This window comes from Sceloporus occidentalis, unplaced genomic scaffold (assembly GCF_023333645.1).
Source record: "Sceloporus occidentalis isolate IW3139 unplaced genomic scaffold, rSceOcc1.0.p SCAF_8, whole genome shotgun sequence".
Lineage (NCBI taxonomy): Eukaryota > Metazoa > Chordata > Lepidosauria > Squamata > Phrynosomatidae > Sceloporus > Sceloporus occidentalis.
The window spans coordinates 31,852,413-31,868,726 of NW_028316988.1; the positions used below are offsets into that span (position 1 = coordinate 31,852,413).

At 41.4% G+C, this 16,314-nt stretch overlaps 1 protein-coding gene and 1 long non-coding RNA gene across 4 annotated transcripts; one reads left to right on the plus strand and one right to left on the minus strand.

Moving 5' to 3' along the window:
• Positions 1-122: 122 nt before the first annotated feature.
• Positions 123-14,270, minus strand: LOC149308522 (large ribosomal subunit protein eL6-like). 3 transcript variants are annotated; one of them, XM_089535889.1, is made up of 7 exons: positions 14,077-14,270; positions 13,193-13,365; positions 12,750-12,848; positions 4,555-4,698; positions 4,400-4,448; positions 3,011-3,195; positions 123-1,306 (listed from the first exon to the last, which is right to left on the minus strand). In XM_089535889.1, the coding sequence occupies exons 2-7, from the start codon at positions 13,331-13,333 to the stop codon at positions 1,154-1,156; spliced, it is 771 nt and encodes a 256-aa protein (XP_089392015.1). In that variant the 5' UTR covers positions 13,334-13,365; positions 14,077-14,270; the 3' UTR covers positions 123-1,153. The 3 variants fall into 3 exon arrangements, with proteins under 3 accessions (XP_089392015.1, XP_089392016.1, XP_089392014.1); XM_089535890.1 differs by having other exon boundaries at positions 4,555-4,623; positions 14,023-14,270; XM_089535888.1 differs by having other exon boundaries at positions 14,023-14,270.
• LOC149308523 (uncharacterized) lies at positions 3,031-15,595 on the plus strand. Its single transcript, XR_016282164.1, has 3 exons — positions 3,031-3,154; positions 7,962-8,037; positions 15,425-15,595. It is a non-coding gene; the product is annotated as an uncharacterized LOC149308523 (long non-coding RNA).
• Positions 15,596-16,314: the final 719 nt, after the last annotated feature.

The following is a 16,314-nucleotide window of genomic DNA, read 5'->3' on the forward strand; positions in this document are numbered from 1 at the left end:
CCCAAGGAAGATGAAGAGCCCTCCTTCCACCCTGTCTGCCATCATTCAGATTCAGACTGAGAGAGGCAGGCAGATCAGTTTGTCATAATGAAAAATAACCATCAACAACAATGTTTCAAAAATGAATTTCCAACTTATATGTATTTAATGTAACACAGTTAGTATACTGAAATGTAAAACCAGTAGATTGTCTCATTCAACAATTTACAGATGCATTCCATCCTTTTCTACAACTGTGTTTTTGAATTAGCTATCTTATCAACTATATATAGCCGCAGTGTACCCTTTAACCTGTGAGCATAAATGATACAACTGATACTATAAACTAAGAAAATGTTCTTAACTTGAATGGGGTTATTAGATCACAGATGAAAGGAAGATTTCACAAAAGCTATGTCCAACAATTATTCCATGATCTGTATACCTTCAATAGTCATCCATTCTTTGCTAGGTTAACTACAAGCCTTTGCAAGCCACCTGCTTCAGCAAGTTTTACCCCTTAAAAATTGTAATCCATTCTGGACAATAAAGGAGACATATGTAATCCTTCAGATATTGCAACTCCCATGATGCTAGATAATGGGGAGGGAAGCTGCAATTTAGCAGCCTAGTACAAATCCAAAAATTTGCTGAATAAGTACTTCCTAATATGATGATCCTTACCAACGAAAATAAAAAATGAGAATTATATACATATGTGACAGAACATATTAGGCTCTATTGCTGTGGTGTGAAGATTGTCAACAAATGGCTGAGGACTTGAACACAATATTGTTGTTCATGGATGTACACTGATGGAACTGCAATGTAGTTCCATCACCACATTAGGAAGTAATTGTTTAAATTATTGAAACTAACAGTCCAAATTCTGATCTCGTCTTCCTAAGCAATTTGGAAAATTCCAGAACAGACGACAAGAGTAAATGGGCAAAATCAGGAAAGAATTAACTCCCAGCAAAGTCAAATAAAAACTGCTGTTATTTAACTATCAGAAAGAAAAGTTTCAAAGCCCCTACATATTTTTTCAGTAAAGCAAAAGGCAGTATATTTTATATCTAAATGAAATTGTAATAAAACTTTATGAAAGAAATGAGAACAGAGCAGCATCGAAGTTACTCTGCCCTACACTTTTACTATGGAGTCTCTAGACTTTTTAGAAAATCAGTTTGTGAGGATAAATTCCATTGGCCAGTGAAAATGTGGATCGCAGGTAGCCCCATAGCTGGGGCATCTTCTTGACAATTGGTAAGACTTGGGAGTCCACAGCTTTCTGGTCTGCTTTGCGTTGCTCTGTAATCTTGTATGTCTGAGAAAAAAGAACAATGTGTTAAGTAATGTTAGTCCATATATAGCCTCAGCAATGCATGGAACTGTTTTGAAGAAGGGTCACAATCTGTCAGAGATGTGGTGGTGTGGTGGTTTAAGTGTTGGACTATGACTCTGGATAACTCAGTCATGCAAACCCACTAGTGACCTATGGTAAGTCACAGTCTCTTGGCCTTAATGGAAAGCAAAGCAAGTAGGAAATGACACAACAACAAACACAATATTTCATAAAAATACCCGTGACTAAATTGTATATATTTAAAGAAATTAATATTTTTACTTGACACTATTAGCAATTATTCTACCAGTTTTTATTATTATATTATTATTATTAATATTATTATTAAGTTGGTAACTGTGTTATTCATAGCCCAAAACTGAATAGGCATGATACGCACAGTATAGTCAATTGCATGACAGACTCCTAAATTATAGCTCCAGGGATTTAGACTGATTCCCCAGTTTAATGAGCTGAAACTCCATTCTGAAATATCAGATTTCAATCATAGAATCATAAAATCGTAGTTGGAAGAGACCGCAAGGGTCATCCAGTCCAACTCCCTGCCATGCAGGAAATCACAATCAAAGCATCCCTGACAGATGGCCATCTAACCTCTGCTTAAAGACCTCTAAGGAAGGAGACTCCACTACACTCCAAGGGAGTTTATTCCACTGTCGAATAGCCCTTACTGTCAAGAGGTTCCTCCTAATGTTGGGGTGGAGTCTCTTTTCCTGGAGCTTGCATCCATTGCTCCAGGTCCAATACCATTGGGCCCAGCCTCGATTAAGACAAAGAGCCCTCCCTCCAGTCCACCTGCCTTGGTCCAGGCCTCAGAGGGAGAGAAGAATGCTGGACCTGATCTCCTCCCCCCTCACTGTTCTCTTCTCCTTTTGTGTTGTGTCTTTTTAGGTTGTAAGCCTGAAGGCAGGGAATTACCTTTCGGATTCCCAGTGATTGGGTGGCATATAAATGAATCTTATTGTTATTATTATTCATCTCTGGAGCAGCAGAAAACACGCTTGCTCCCTCCTCAGTATGACATCCCTTCAAATATTTAAACAGGGCTCTCATTTCGCCTCTTAACCTTCTCTTCTCCAGGCTAAACATCCCCAGTTCCCTGAGTCTTTCCTCATAGGACATGGTTTCCAGATCTTTCACCAATTTAGTCTCCCTCATTTGGAGACATGGCTCCAGTTTCTCAATGTCCTTTTTTAATTGTGGCGCCCAGAGCTGGACACAATATTCCAGGTGGGTCCTGACCAGATCAGAATATAGTGGCACTATTACTTCCCTTGATCTAGACACTATTCTTCTATTGATGCAGCCTAAAATCGCATTGGCCTTTCTAGCTGCTGCATCACACTGTTGACTCATGTCCAACTTGTGGTGTACTTGGACTCCTAGATCTCTTTCACATGTAAAAGTCTCTCGTTCATCCAGGTGTCCCCCATAATCCTATATCTGTGCATTTTATTTTTCTGCCCTAAGTGCAGTACCTTACATTTCTCCCTGTTGAAGTTCATTTTGCTAGCTTTAGCCCAACTTTCTAGTCTATATTCCTATATGATCTATTCTTATATGATTAATCCCTAACCAATAGTCACTGATGGAGCTGTGTTGTAGAATACATATACTGTAAAATGTAAATAAATAAACATGTATACTATAAAAGCATATACATACCACTTTCTCCATATCAAAGATTTCACCCTTTTGGTTTTTCAGTTTATGCAGCCATTTCTTCTTGAAGTAAAGATCATTGAGGTGCTTGGGAAGTTTCAGCCCAGAGATGTCAATCCTTGTTGAAGTAGCAATTACAAACTTCTGGTGAGTCCTACGAAGTGGAATATGGTTGATAGCCAAGGGCCCTGAGTTGGTCAGGGAGAAATGTGCAAGTTACATGGCAGCATAGGGAAACATTTTTTCTCCCCAACAGGGAGAAACTGTTTTCTATTCAAAAACTATAAGACAGGGAAAATACTGAAGACAAAATGTTAAACAATTTCAATGAGTAAGAAAAATGGAATCAGGTTGGGCATACAAAAACTTTCAGATGAACTGAGATTTAGGATTCATGTAAAAACAAAGTTAAGATTGGGAAAGTTACAAAGTGAATACAAACCAATAGCTAATACAGTCAGTGGGGAAAGTTAGAGAAGCTAAACTCAGAATGAGTAGAGATATACTAGAGGTTAAAAATAATAAAAAGGAGGCTGCTGGCTTTATTTAGAGGCAGAGGAAGAACAACCAACAGTTATCACTGTATACAGAGGGAGATGAAATGCTAGCACAACAGACAGGAGGCTAAACTGTTTAATACTTTCTCTCCCTCAGGCTTCTTCCCAATGGAAAACAGTGCTCTAACTGGTGAAAATAGAATAGATAATGATTTAAGAGTGCTGCAGCACACTGAAGACTAGACAGTAAGCAACAACCAGGTGGGACTTTAATTGTTGCCTGACCAAGAGCTCTCACTATTGGTTGTTTTTCATCTTTGAGAGAAGTGACTAACAGAGCACTTTAGGGTTCTGTCCTCTCCCACATCTTCCAGATGATGGAACAAAAGGCATGCTTATAAAATTTCAAGTGAAACTAGTTGAGACTTAGGTGATATCCCAGAGGATAAAGAATTCAAAATGACCTTCACAGATTGCATTGGTTGGTCAAAACCAACAAAACAAATTTCCTCCCTCCCTGTCAGCTTATATATAGAATAGAATTAATAACAGCTACCACATATACTCAACTATAAGTTGATGTCATGCGTTAGTTGAGAGCAGGTTCTGGGGCAAAATTTATGCATTTTGATATAACCCATATAAAATGATACCAAAGCACACTGTTATTTTCCCAGTGTGGACTAAGCTTTCACCCTTCAACATGTCACACTCATAGGGGATGGTTCCTTTTTTATAAGAGTTAAGGTACATAAACCCATGAATGTCAATCTAGGTTTTTAAAATCATTTTTTTCACTAATATTTCTAGATTTATACATGAGTTTATACAGCAGTCTAGTGAAACTAAAGCTCAATGGAATCATAGCAAACCAAATGCTGTAAGACAAGTTTACCTGTTACAAGCAACAATCCACTTCCAAGTTGTTTCAGGAAGAGAACACGCTAGAAATAGAATACAAAACAGGTTTGTGAAATTGGAACTGAAAGAGAATGCAAATTTAGAGACCCTGATCAAACATAACTGCAACATAAACAAAGGTCCTTTTACCTTGCCTCGATGGCGGCCAGTAAGAAGGATTAGGACAGTTCCGGGGCAAATAGAAGTCCGGAGCTTTGTCTTGTGTTGGGAAAAAAATTTTTTGCCACGGTTAAGGAGTTTACGGGGAACATCCTCTGGTGGATAGTATCTCGGCTACAGTGAGAAAATGAAAATGGGACAATACTAGGAATATCAAGAGGTTTGTTATATGATTGCACAGCTGCCAAAAATATTTTGACATGAGTGCCTTAAAAAGTGATTCTGTACCTCCACATCTCCACCTTAAGTATACATAGGAGGCATTTTGATTATGTAATATGCAGATCTAAAAACCTTGCAGTTTGGAAAAAATATACCAAAAACTAAAATGTTGTCATTTAATGTAACAAAAACTGTTTGTCAACCCATTAAACAATCACAAACATATAAAAAGATACAAACATGAACATACCAATACATACATAAATTAGAAATACATGTATAGTTAGGGATTCTTTCTAGTTCTAGTAAAATGGAAAAAACTAACACTATAAGCTACAATACAATATTACTTAGAATAGCTTCAAATTTAATTTTTTGAGCTAAATTGCAAGGTCAGAATTTTTCTAATTTAACAAAGATGGTATTATGCAAAGCTGAACGCTTGTAAAGTTTTACAGCTCATAAGGGTTAATCTTGAAAGAAGAAAAGCTACCATTTGTCATTTACCAATTTTTAAATGTCAGATTGCAACACTTATGCCAGTTGTACAGAATAATTAGAATCCACTGCCATATGTGAATAAAAATTCCAAGGGAGTAAATAAATTGGTGGGTGACATGCTTGCTTTAACCTGTTCTCCAAAACTGACAAAGAAAATGCACATTAAAATATCTGTAAAGGTAAAAGGTAAAGGTATTCCCCATTGACAAGTTGTCAAGCCTGACTTGAGGGCAGACTTTAACTCCATTTCTAAGCAGAAGAGCCAGCATTTTCTGAGGACTGCACTGAACTCTGTTGCCTTCCCACCAAAGTGGTATCTATCTACTTGCATTTGGATGCTTTTGCACTGCTAAGGTTGGCTGAAGCTGGGACTAGTAATGGGAGCTCACTCCATCATGCGGCACCTGGGACTCAAACTGTCAACCTCCTGATCTTGCCGTCAACAGAGCCAGCTTCTTAACCACTTGATTCACAGCATCTTTAATGTATTTGTAGAACAGATGAAATACAAAACACAATTAATAAAAAAACTCATAAAACTGATAGTTAAAATACAATACTATAAAACTATTAGTACACTGTGGTCTTTGGCATCTAGAGACGGATCTGCAACTGAGACCCTGCTGATATAGAGAGTCCATAATACACTGAAATGTAATTGTGCAACATGAAAGTTAGAAATTAACTCTTATTCTTGGATTTTCAGAATTCTAACAATAGTTTCTGCTTTTGAATTGGGATTTCATCCTCTATAGGGCCATTTACTTGCAGAATCTTAACTAGAAGAATGGATCCCACAATTGAAAAAGGACGTTGAGAAACTAGAGCCATATGTCCAAAGGAGGGCGACCAAAATGGTGAAGGGTCTGCAAACCATGAAGCCCTATGAGGAGAGACTTAGAGAGCTGGAGGAGAGAAGGTTCAGAGGTGATATGATAGCCCTGTTTAAATACTTGAAGGGATGTCATATTGAGAAGGGAGCAATCTTGATTTCTATATATTAATACTATATAAATATAAATATTATAAATATATATATTTATATAAATATATTATATTAATATTATATTAATATAAATATTATAAATATACATATTTATTAAATATTTAAAACATTTTTTCAATATTTTAATTCTGGGCACGAACCTAAACCTAAAGTCTGTGTCTGTGTTTACTTGTAGTTTATGGTGTTTGATGTTTTTGCTTTTCTGTATTAAATAAATATAATTAAGAATTAAAAATAATTAAAAGAAAACCAAGGTGTCACGCTCTCATTTAGAGCCTGTGTCAAATGGAGGAGCATTTGGATGCCCAGAGAAGGGATGCTCAACCAGGAAGACCTCTTCTTGGCTTTCTGGCCTTTGGAGAGCTGTCCAGCCTCTTGGGCCTTTTGGAGAAGCCAGGTCCCTGGGCCGTCATTCTCTGGAGGATCCTTCCTGGCCTACCTGGCTGGGCTGTTGGGCAAACGCTCCCCTCTGCTCCTGGTTGAAACCCAACGGCGAGAGGCTGGATAACCTCCTTGCAGTCATCTCTTGACCGCTGCCTGAGCTGGGCAGCTTACATAAGGTCCAAGGGTCAGGTCAAAGGTTGGTCTGATCCAGCTTTCCATTTTTAAGCCACCATTAGTTTCGTAAGTATGCGCCAGAAGCAGAGAGAGGGAAGGGAATGGCCAGCCATGCACCTCTGCCTCTTCCTCTGCTTCAAAACATGTGTAGCTTGTGCAAGGCTACAGGTGAGGAAGGCGCATAGTTTGATTTATGGACGGAGGGTATATATATGTCGGGGTGCCAACCCAAAATTGCTTTGGGGGAGAGTTTCCACAAGTGGGGCGTTGCAACATCACGCTGCACAAAAAAAGGGGGGGGGGATGCCAAGTGCATGCTCTTTGGCTTCAAGGCACTAATGGGAAGCGTGCGCCATTTCACTATCAGATCCATAGCTGTTTTTCTAGGACAGTTGGCAATGCCAATGTCCCCGATGCGCCTCTTTTGCGCAACTGGAACATCATCAAGGTGTTGCTAGATCCGTATCTGAGGTTTGTTGCAGAAACGGATGGACGGACGATGGCTCCCAGGCGAAGGGCTCCCAACCCAGAAGGTCCAATGTGTTGCAAACCCAAACCCCTGGGAGCAGGGGACCTTTGTAACCTCTCCATGCCCTGCTTTTCTGGATGCCTCTTCCTCCGGCGCATGGCGGCAGAGGAGCTGGCACCCTAAACCCAGGGAATGGAGTTGTTTGGAGGCTGCTAGAAGGGAAGGTGCACACAACAGAAGACTGGAAGGAAAGGATTGCCCTGGAAATGCCCAACACCAATGTTATGGCTGGACTCAATGTGCCCTGGGCATGGGCAAGCTGTTTAGTCCCAACTCACATGAGCAAAGCGCGATTACATCCAAAGTATGTTTTAATTAAGAGGTTGCAAACCGCAACATGGTTTTGCAAACTGGGCAGATTTAGTCTGCAAAAGTCCTTTCACACTATGCAATTGCAGCCCTAGATGCCACTTTAATACCCATGGCTGCATCTGGATACGTAGTTTTTAGGGGATCTGTGGCTGAAAAGACTGAGTATCTGTCCCTTAAACTGCAAACCCCAAGATTTCGTGATATCAGAGTGGCATCACAGTGCTAGGATTGGGTCCCATTAAAGGGTCTCTAAAGCCAAACCTAGCAAAGGGATCCTAACCCCGCTTCGTTTCATTTCCTTTTCCTTAGTTCCGCGAGAAGATCCAAGACATCCTGCCTCTGCTCCCTGTCCAGGATGACTACTACATCCTCAAATGGCTCAGGGGTGAGTAGCATGGCTTACTATGGACCGGGTTGCTTTTGGCGTACTCGGCATTGGCCGTTTTGGAGATCTCTTCCAACTCTGTGGTTCTGAGATTGAGAGTTCCTGCATGGCAGAATGGGGTTGCGCTGGATCAGGGCCCTTTTGGGGGTCTATGATTGGGATCTATGTCCTGAAATGGCTTCGGGGTAAGTAGAGTTACTTGCTATGGACCTGGTTGCTTTTGGCGTACCAACCTCGGCTCGCTGCCTCGGATAGCGCAGGTCGGCGACGCGTATAAGGATTTGCCGTGACGCATCGTCACAGGTCAGGCATCGCATTGCCGGTTTCGGAAAATATTGCTTCAAAAGGTAGCATGTTCGAAATGCAAAGCTTTCTTTTCCAAAATGGTTCCTTTACAAAGGTAGAAACCCAAAAGGGGCAGCTTTGGTGGTGTTCAGAGCAAGGGAGCGCATAGCCGTTGCGCTTGCAGCTTGTTCTCACATATCCACATTCTATACATAGCTACTACATCTACACACACACATGCTCTCCAGGCGCACATAAGCCTGGATCTTCTATGTACCCAACATAGTGGTTACACAGTGGGTTAAAGTGAGCCACTTTAACTGATGTTCACTTTTATCTAATGCTCATCTTGATAAACTATGGCCTTATGCAACCACTCTGTCTGCATCAAACATGTCTCCATCTTATTGCCAAACCTTGTAGGTAGGGCCGGCTGACCAGGTTTTAAAAATGCCTGGCAGCATCACCTGAGGCTTCAGGTGGCTTCAGGTGGCATCATCTCCCTGGCAGCACACCTGAATGGTGGACTCCCCATGTCTGTGGGGCAACAAACCCATTGCATGTTTACATCCCTGGTTGAATGGGATCAACCCCTTTCTGGTTCAGGGCTGCATGCATGTGCTGCTGGGGTTTAGCAGAGCAATGGTATGGGAATAGGCTGGAGACTATGAAAGCAGCAAAGGGCAGCAGAGGGGCTTACCTTTCTCCCTGTTATGGCCCCACAGCTGTTGTGTCCCATCCATTGCTCCATTGGGTCCTGTTCTCTGCTGCTCCAGAGAACAGGACCCAACGGAGCAATGGATGGAAGCTACAGGGAAAGAGATTGCAGGTTCTTCATTCCATGCGTTGTCTGCATCCAATGGCTCTTTTAGCATGTTCCCGGTGTGAAATGTTTTGCTCTACCCGTGTAGCTTTTGCATGCTCCTAGTTGCCCTGGGGCAGGAGAACCAGGGAAAGAAAGGTATGACCCATGTGCTTTCTGCATGCTCAAGTCCAAAAACCACACTATCAGTGACCCTTGAGCCCAGGTCTGATAAAAAGACCTGTGTTAAACCCAACAGGTTCATATAGAGCAAAAATCCAAGGCCAGGACCAGAGGGTTGAGTGCGTAGTAAGTTCAATCCCGACGTGTAGGAGTAGCCAGCGCACTGTAAAAACACGGCACAAATTTTTATTGTATTGCAAATGTGTCCTAATGGCTACATGCTCCCTTGCTCTGAATGCTGCCAAAGCTTTCCTTGCATTGCACCTTAGAGACACTCCATCTTTCCTCAGAAGCTGTAGCATTTGAGGTTTGAGCCACATTGCTAACGCATGTCTTTGCGAATGGACGGATCGGATCTGATTAGGTCCCACTTGAGACTCTGCCCTGAAATCTCGTTGCTGGAAAGATAAGCCACAAGCGAAAGGACCGTTCCCAGATATTGAGAGGCCATCACAGTTCATGGTGTGGAGGAGATAAGGCAATGATACAACCTCCAGATAAGTTTGCAACCTTTCCTGACTCTGTCTGTTGAGTAGAGGTTGCTAACAACAAGCCTCTACTGCTAGTAGATGCTTGTAATCTGGACGCTTATCAAGTCGGACCGGTGGCTGTGACCGAAGGAAGACTTCGGGAGCTGTGAATGTTTAGCCTGGAGAAAGGAAGGTTAAGAAGTGATATGAGAGCCCTGTTTAAATACATGAAGGAATGTCATATTGAGGAGGGAGCAAGCTTGTTTTCTGCTGCTCCAGAGAACAGGACCCAATGGAGCAATGGATGGAAGCTACAGGGAAAGAGATTGCAGGTTCTTCATTCCATGCGTTGTCTGCATCCAATGGCTCTTTTAGCATGTTCCCGGTGTGAAATGTTTTGCTCTACCTGTGTAGCTTTTGCACGCTCCTAGTTGCCCTGGGGCAGGGGAACCAGGGAAAGAAAGGTATGACCCATGTGCTTTCTTCATGCTCAAGTCCAAAAACCACACTATCAGTGACCCTTGAGCCCAGGTCTGATAAAAAGACCTGTGTTAAACCCAACAGGTTCATATAGAGCAAAAATCCAAGGCCAGGACCAGAGGGTTGAGTGCGTAGTAAGTTCAATCCCGACATCTAGGAGTAGCCAGCACACCGTAAAAACATGGCACATGTTTTTATTGTATTGCAAATGTGTCCTAATGCTATATACTCCCTTGCTCTGGACGCTGCCAAAGCTTTCCTTGCATTGCAAGAAGTATAATATACATTATACAAGAAGTATAATATGAGTTATACAAGAAGTAGGTGGTACAAAAATTTGAAGTATGAAAATCCAAAGATAGCGAGATTCCAAGCTGCGCACTCGGATATTTGAACCTTGTTTGTCAGAGCGCAGTTCCGGGATGCAATAATTCCCAGGTAACCAAAGCAATGGTCCAGGGGTTGCGTGGTTTACGCCCGGTTGGAAACCTTGTGTCCCTTTTCCAGACAATTTAGTGGGATCAGAACGAAAAGGGAAGAAGTCTCATAAATGAAGGTGGAAGCGCATCTTAAGAGCCACTCTGTCTTTCCTCAGAAGCTGTAGCATTTGAGGTTTGCGCCAGATTGCTCACGCATGTCTTTGTGAATTGACCGACTGGATCTGATTAGGTCCCACTTGAGACTCTGCCCCGAAATCTCGTTGCTGGAAAGATAAGCCACAAGCGAAAGGACCGTTCCCAGTTCATGGTGCGGTGGAGATAAGGCTTTGATACAACCTCCAGATATGTTTTCAACCTTTCCTGACTCCAGTGAGTAGAGGTTGCTACAATAAGCCTCTACTCACTGTAATCTGAACGCTTATCAAGTTGGACCAGTTGTTGTGACTGAAGGGTAGTAGTGTCTAGAGCAAGGGAAGTCATAGTGCCACTCTATTCTGCTTTGGCCACTTGGAATAATGCTGCGTCCAGTTCTGGGCTCCACCATTCAATTACAAGATGGAGGATGTCCAGAGGAGCGTGACCAAAATGGTGGTCTCGACACTATGAAACCCTATGAGGAATGACTTAGGGATCTGGGGATGTTTACCCTGGAGAAGAGAAGGTTAAGGGGTGATATGATAGCTCTGTCTAAATATTTGAAGGGATGTCATACTGAGGAAGGAGCAAGCTTGTTTTCTGCTGCTCCAGAGACTAGGACCCGGAACAATGGATGCAAGCTCCAGGAAAAGAGATTCCACCTCAACATTAGGAGGAACTTCCTGACAGTAAGGGCTGTTCAACATGGACTACAATCCCTCAATGAAGACTGTAGTGGGGTCTCCTTCTTTAGAGGCCTTTAAACAGAGGCTGGATGGCCATTTGTCAATGGGGATGTTTTGGCTAAGAGTTCCAGCATGGCAGAAGAAGGGGGTTGAATTGGGTAGCCATTTGTAAGTCATACTTTCTGACAGTAAGTGTTGTTACTTTGCTCCCTTTGAATGATGATGGAGTCTCCTTCTTTGGAGGTTTTTAAATGTAGACTTTATTTAATGGATGGCCATCTGTTGGAGGTTCCTGTATGGCACAATGGGCTGGACTGGATGGTATTTCAGGGTCTCTTCCAACTGTATGATTCTAGCTAATATGCTGGGAAATCTGTGGCATGGATATAATGAAAGTTGGGGAACAAATACAAATACTTCCCGAGAGTATTCAATCTTGTCTCCACCAAGTTCAACATGCCCATCCTTTTCAACCTCTCATGTTTTGTTTTCCATATCTCTTTATTATTCCCACTGCCATTCTCTGAATCAACTCTGACTTGTGTACAGTCTTTTGGCTAGAAATAAATACAATGTCACCCTGTGATACCATTATTAAGAACAACAGGAGTTGAGATCCTGCAGATTTTGCTACCTATGGGTGTGGGTGTCAGGAACAGAACCCCTGCAGATGCAAAAAGCCAAGTGTACTTGGAAATAATGTTTCTAATAATGCAGGGTAAAATAATATTTGCCTTCTTTGCTACAGTATTACACTGCCAAATTCAGCTTATGATCAACAATGATCCCAAGGTTCTGTTCACTGCTGAGCTGCGTATCCCCCATTTCATACCTGTACATTCACTTTTTGTGGCCTAAATGTGGAATTTTGCTCTGTGGAATTTCTAGTTTTTGAAGACCCTTTTAAATTCTGTTCCAGAATTATTTCTGTTTTTAAAATTCTCTTTAGGTCCAAATTAGTTACCAATCATAGAGTTGGAACTGTACACAGCACACCTCATGAGGCCTAACTTGTGTAAATACAATTTTTTTAATTTTTTTTTTTTTATTTTTTTTTTATTTTTTTTTATTTTTTTTTTTTTGGTAAAGTGCAGTGAGAGGACACATTCTTATGAAAAAAACAAGGTAGCAAATCTAGGATGACAGTGGACTTTGAGTCTGTCTGTACAACAACCTTAGCCAGTATCTTGCACTTACCATTTGAATTTGAATTTAGGGGACATGCTCTTACCATTTTGCAGAGTTTCACTACTCTGTGACCCCCATTCATATCTCCCCCAACCAGCTTTGTGATAGCAGATGGATTTCTCTCTCGTTTTTTCTTTTCCATCTGCAAAGAAAACAAAACACAAATTTGGATCTTTTCAAACAAATTTTCAATACAATGTGAAGAAGTGGTGTTTGGCACCATTAAGCAGATTGACAGAATTTTTCAGTGGATTTGTGACAACTCCTAATAAGTAATACATAATGGTAATATCAATTATTTTTCAGGTTTCCCTCTGGATTTGTCTCTGTTATTTGTCATTCACAGGCATACAATAAGATTTCCCCACTAATCTTAAAGAAAAATTTCATCTGCTAGCAATGTTAGAAGTGAATTCTATATTACACTTATATGGTGCAAATAATACAGCTTCCTCAATTAAAATTCTGTTCTGCTTTTTCCACTACCTTTGTTTCTGGAGCACTGTATTTGCCTTTGTACATGGCCTTCTGAGCTGACTGAGAATATTTTCCAATCCTTCCAGCCAGCATTTGGTTATGTTTGGTATGGGTCATCTGAATCTTCTTTGCTCTCTTTTTGTCTGCCATGTAATATGTAATTTAGAATAGAAGTTTGAAGACTATAGGAAACAAAATAAGAAAATAAGAAAAAAGAAAAAACATAGTACTACTGAAAAGTTAATATAAATCAAGTTTCTGGACCACAATATTCTAGGTACATCTATATCTAATACAGCAAAATCCTTTGCATGCCAATTAAAAATAAAGTTCACACATTTTAAAGTATTATTTGTATGGGCAGAGAATTTGGCTTCACAGTTTATTACATTATATTTTATTATTTTGTTATTATTATTATTATATATATTTATTTATTTGTGTCCTGCTCTCTCTCTCTCTCACACACACACACACACACAGAATTGGGACTGAAAGCGGCTTGCAATTTCCAAGAACAGTACAACAAAAAATACACAAAAGGCTTCGAATGTTTCTTCTCAGCCATAGAAACCCACTGGCCTTGGGCAAGTCCCACCCCCTTCTGCCTCAGAGGGAAGCAAAGGCAAATCCTCTTCTGAGGAATTTATCTCAGGAATCCCCCATGATAAAATTATTACATTAATATAAAACTAGAGAATAGTTGGTTAGCTAATCTGAACTAAGAGGCACACTCATTCCGTTTAAAATAAAAAACGAAGCTGTCGGTTATGTTGCTAGATTGATCTTGAAATCAATTAGGTAATTAAATCAAGGAGAAAAAATAAGAAAATACCTACTATTTGATAATATGTAGATATAATGTATATAATAATATAGCTGTAATAGCTTACAGTCCGCCGGCTTCCAAAATGATGCTTGTTTTCCAAAATAACCTTTGGAGATTCTACAAAAAAATTCTAAGTTTCAGGCTACTCGATCCCGATTGTATGAGATTCTATGAGAATGATGGTGCCCGATTCTAATAACAAAGAAACACTCCAAAAGGAAGTTAGTGAAAGTATCCGTAATCTCGCCGGAAACGAGAATTTGGAACGTCACGATCAGTGTTGCCAACAAGCCTGTCGGAGATAATTCCCGAAAATGTTTGTCCAAAACACACTGAATCCCCTCACATCACACGGAATATTCATTCACAATTCCCAGAAAATTCCCATAATGTTAAAATGGCGGATGTTTTGCAAATAAACGCAAATATAATTGAATAAAAATAATTGTAACTTATTTCAACTCTCAAAATCACCATTGAACCAAACAAAGAATCTTTCAGTCCTTTTAAGATATTTATTTTGACATGAAGGGGGTTCAGGAAGCTTTGTGCCAAACAGAAATGTGTTCGGATGCAACCGCACTGCAGAAATAAATCCAGTTTGACACCCTTTTAATTGCCATGGCTCAGTGCTAGGGAATCCTGGGAATTCTAGTTTTGTGAGACATTTAACCTTCGCTCTCAGCAAACTCTGGTGTGACAACAAACTACAATTCCCAGGATTTCATAGCACTGGGCCATGGCAGTTAAAACGGTACGAAACTGGATTGTCTCTGTAGTGAAGATGCAGCCTGAGTTAGGTCCAAGACACACTGCAGAAATAATCCAGTTCCAGACCACTTTAGGTGCCCTGGCTCAGTGCTATGGAATCCTGGGAATTGTCTCTGGAGTCTGGAGTGAAGATGCAGCCTGAGTTGGGTCCAAGACACACTGCAGAAATAATCCAGTTTAAGACTGCTTTAACTGCCCTGGCTCAGTGCTAGGTAACCCTGGGAAGTGTAGTTTTGTGGCAGGAGGGTTGGACTATATGCACTTTAGTAGTCCCTTCTGACTCAAGGATCCTACATATTCCAGCATGGCAGGAGGGTTGGGCTATATGTCCTTTAGTAGTCCCTTCTGACTCTAGGATCACATGTATTCCAGTATTTGGGCATCACTGCGTTAGGTGGTCATGCAGGATTTCTAACTCTAGGAGAGGAAAAGATTCAAAAGTGGGACGAGTCTGGGAGAGGCACATTATCCAGCTGTCCATCGAATCGTAGAATCATAGAGTTGGAAGAGACCCCAAGGAGGGCCCTGATCCAGTCCAACCCCCTTCTTCTGCCATGCAGGAACTCTCACTCAAAGCATCCCCATTTTGACTCCACCTCTCTCCAGTTTATGGAGAATTTCTTTCTTTACTCTCTTGGCAGCTGGAGACCGAGACATGATGCCGCCGGCCAAAGGAGCGCTGCTCCTGGAGGTCACCGTGATGGCCGTCCTCTCCTTGGGCTACTGCTTCTACAACGGCTACCAGAAGAAGATACTCTGGCCCCACATTCGGGGGGCTGGGAAGCTGGCCTGTGGAAGTATCAATGCAGATGTGAAATACACTTAATAAAACAATAATAATAATCCTGAAAATGTTACTATTTGTGTGTGTGGCTTTTTTTCAGAGGTGAGATTGGCGGGCGGGGGGGGAAATTAGATGTACACTAGTCCCTCCATATTCGCTAGGGTTAGGGGCACAAGACCACCATGAATATGGAAACACCGCAAATAACAAAAGCACTGAGAGAGAACACCTCTCTAGGAATCTGTAGGACCTCCAGGGCAACTCTGTAATCAACGTCCGACAGACACTGACCATAGAGTTACGCTGGAGGAGCTATAAAGTCATAGAAGAGTGTCCTCTCTAGGAATCTCTAGGTCTTTCAGTGCCACTTTTAGTTAAAATTGATCATAGAGTTGCACTGAAGGAGCTCCAAAGGCCTAGTGAAGAGTCCTCTCTAGGAATCCCTAGACCTTTCAGTGTGACATTTAGTGGCATGGCGGTCCAATAATAGGGGCGTCCTGTCCATACATGCGCAGCCATTTTAACATAAGTGACACGCGGCATCCTAAGCTACAAACTTGGTCCTCCAGGAGGAGAGCAACCCTATTGGGGACAAGTTTTGTGATCCCAATCCCTCCAAACAAACAGTTCCCTTCTTCTTCTTTCTCTTTAAACAAGTGATGTCTAAACTCGGATCTTCCAGGTGTTTTGGAACTTCAGCTCCCAGCATCCCAGCATCCCAGACCATTAGCCAACATGGCTGAGGCT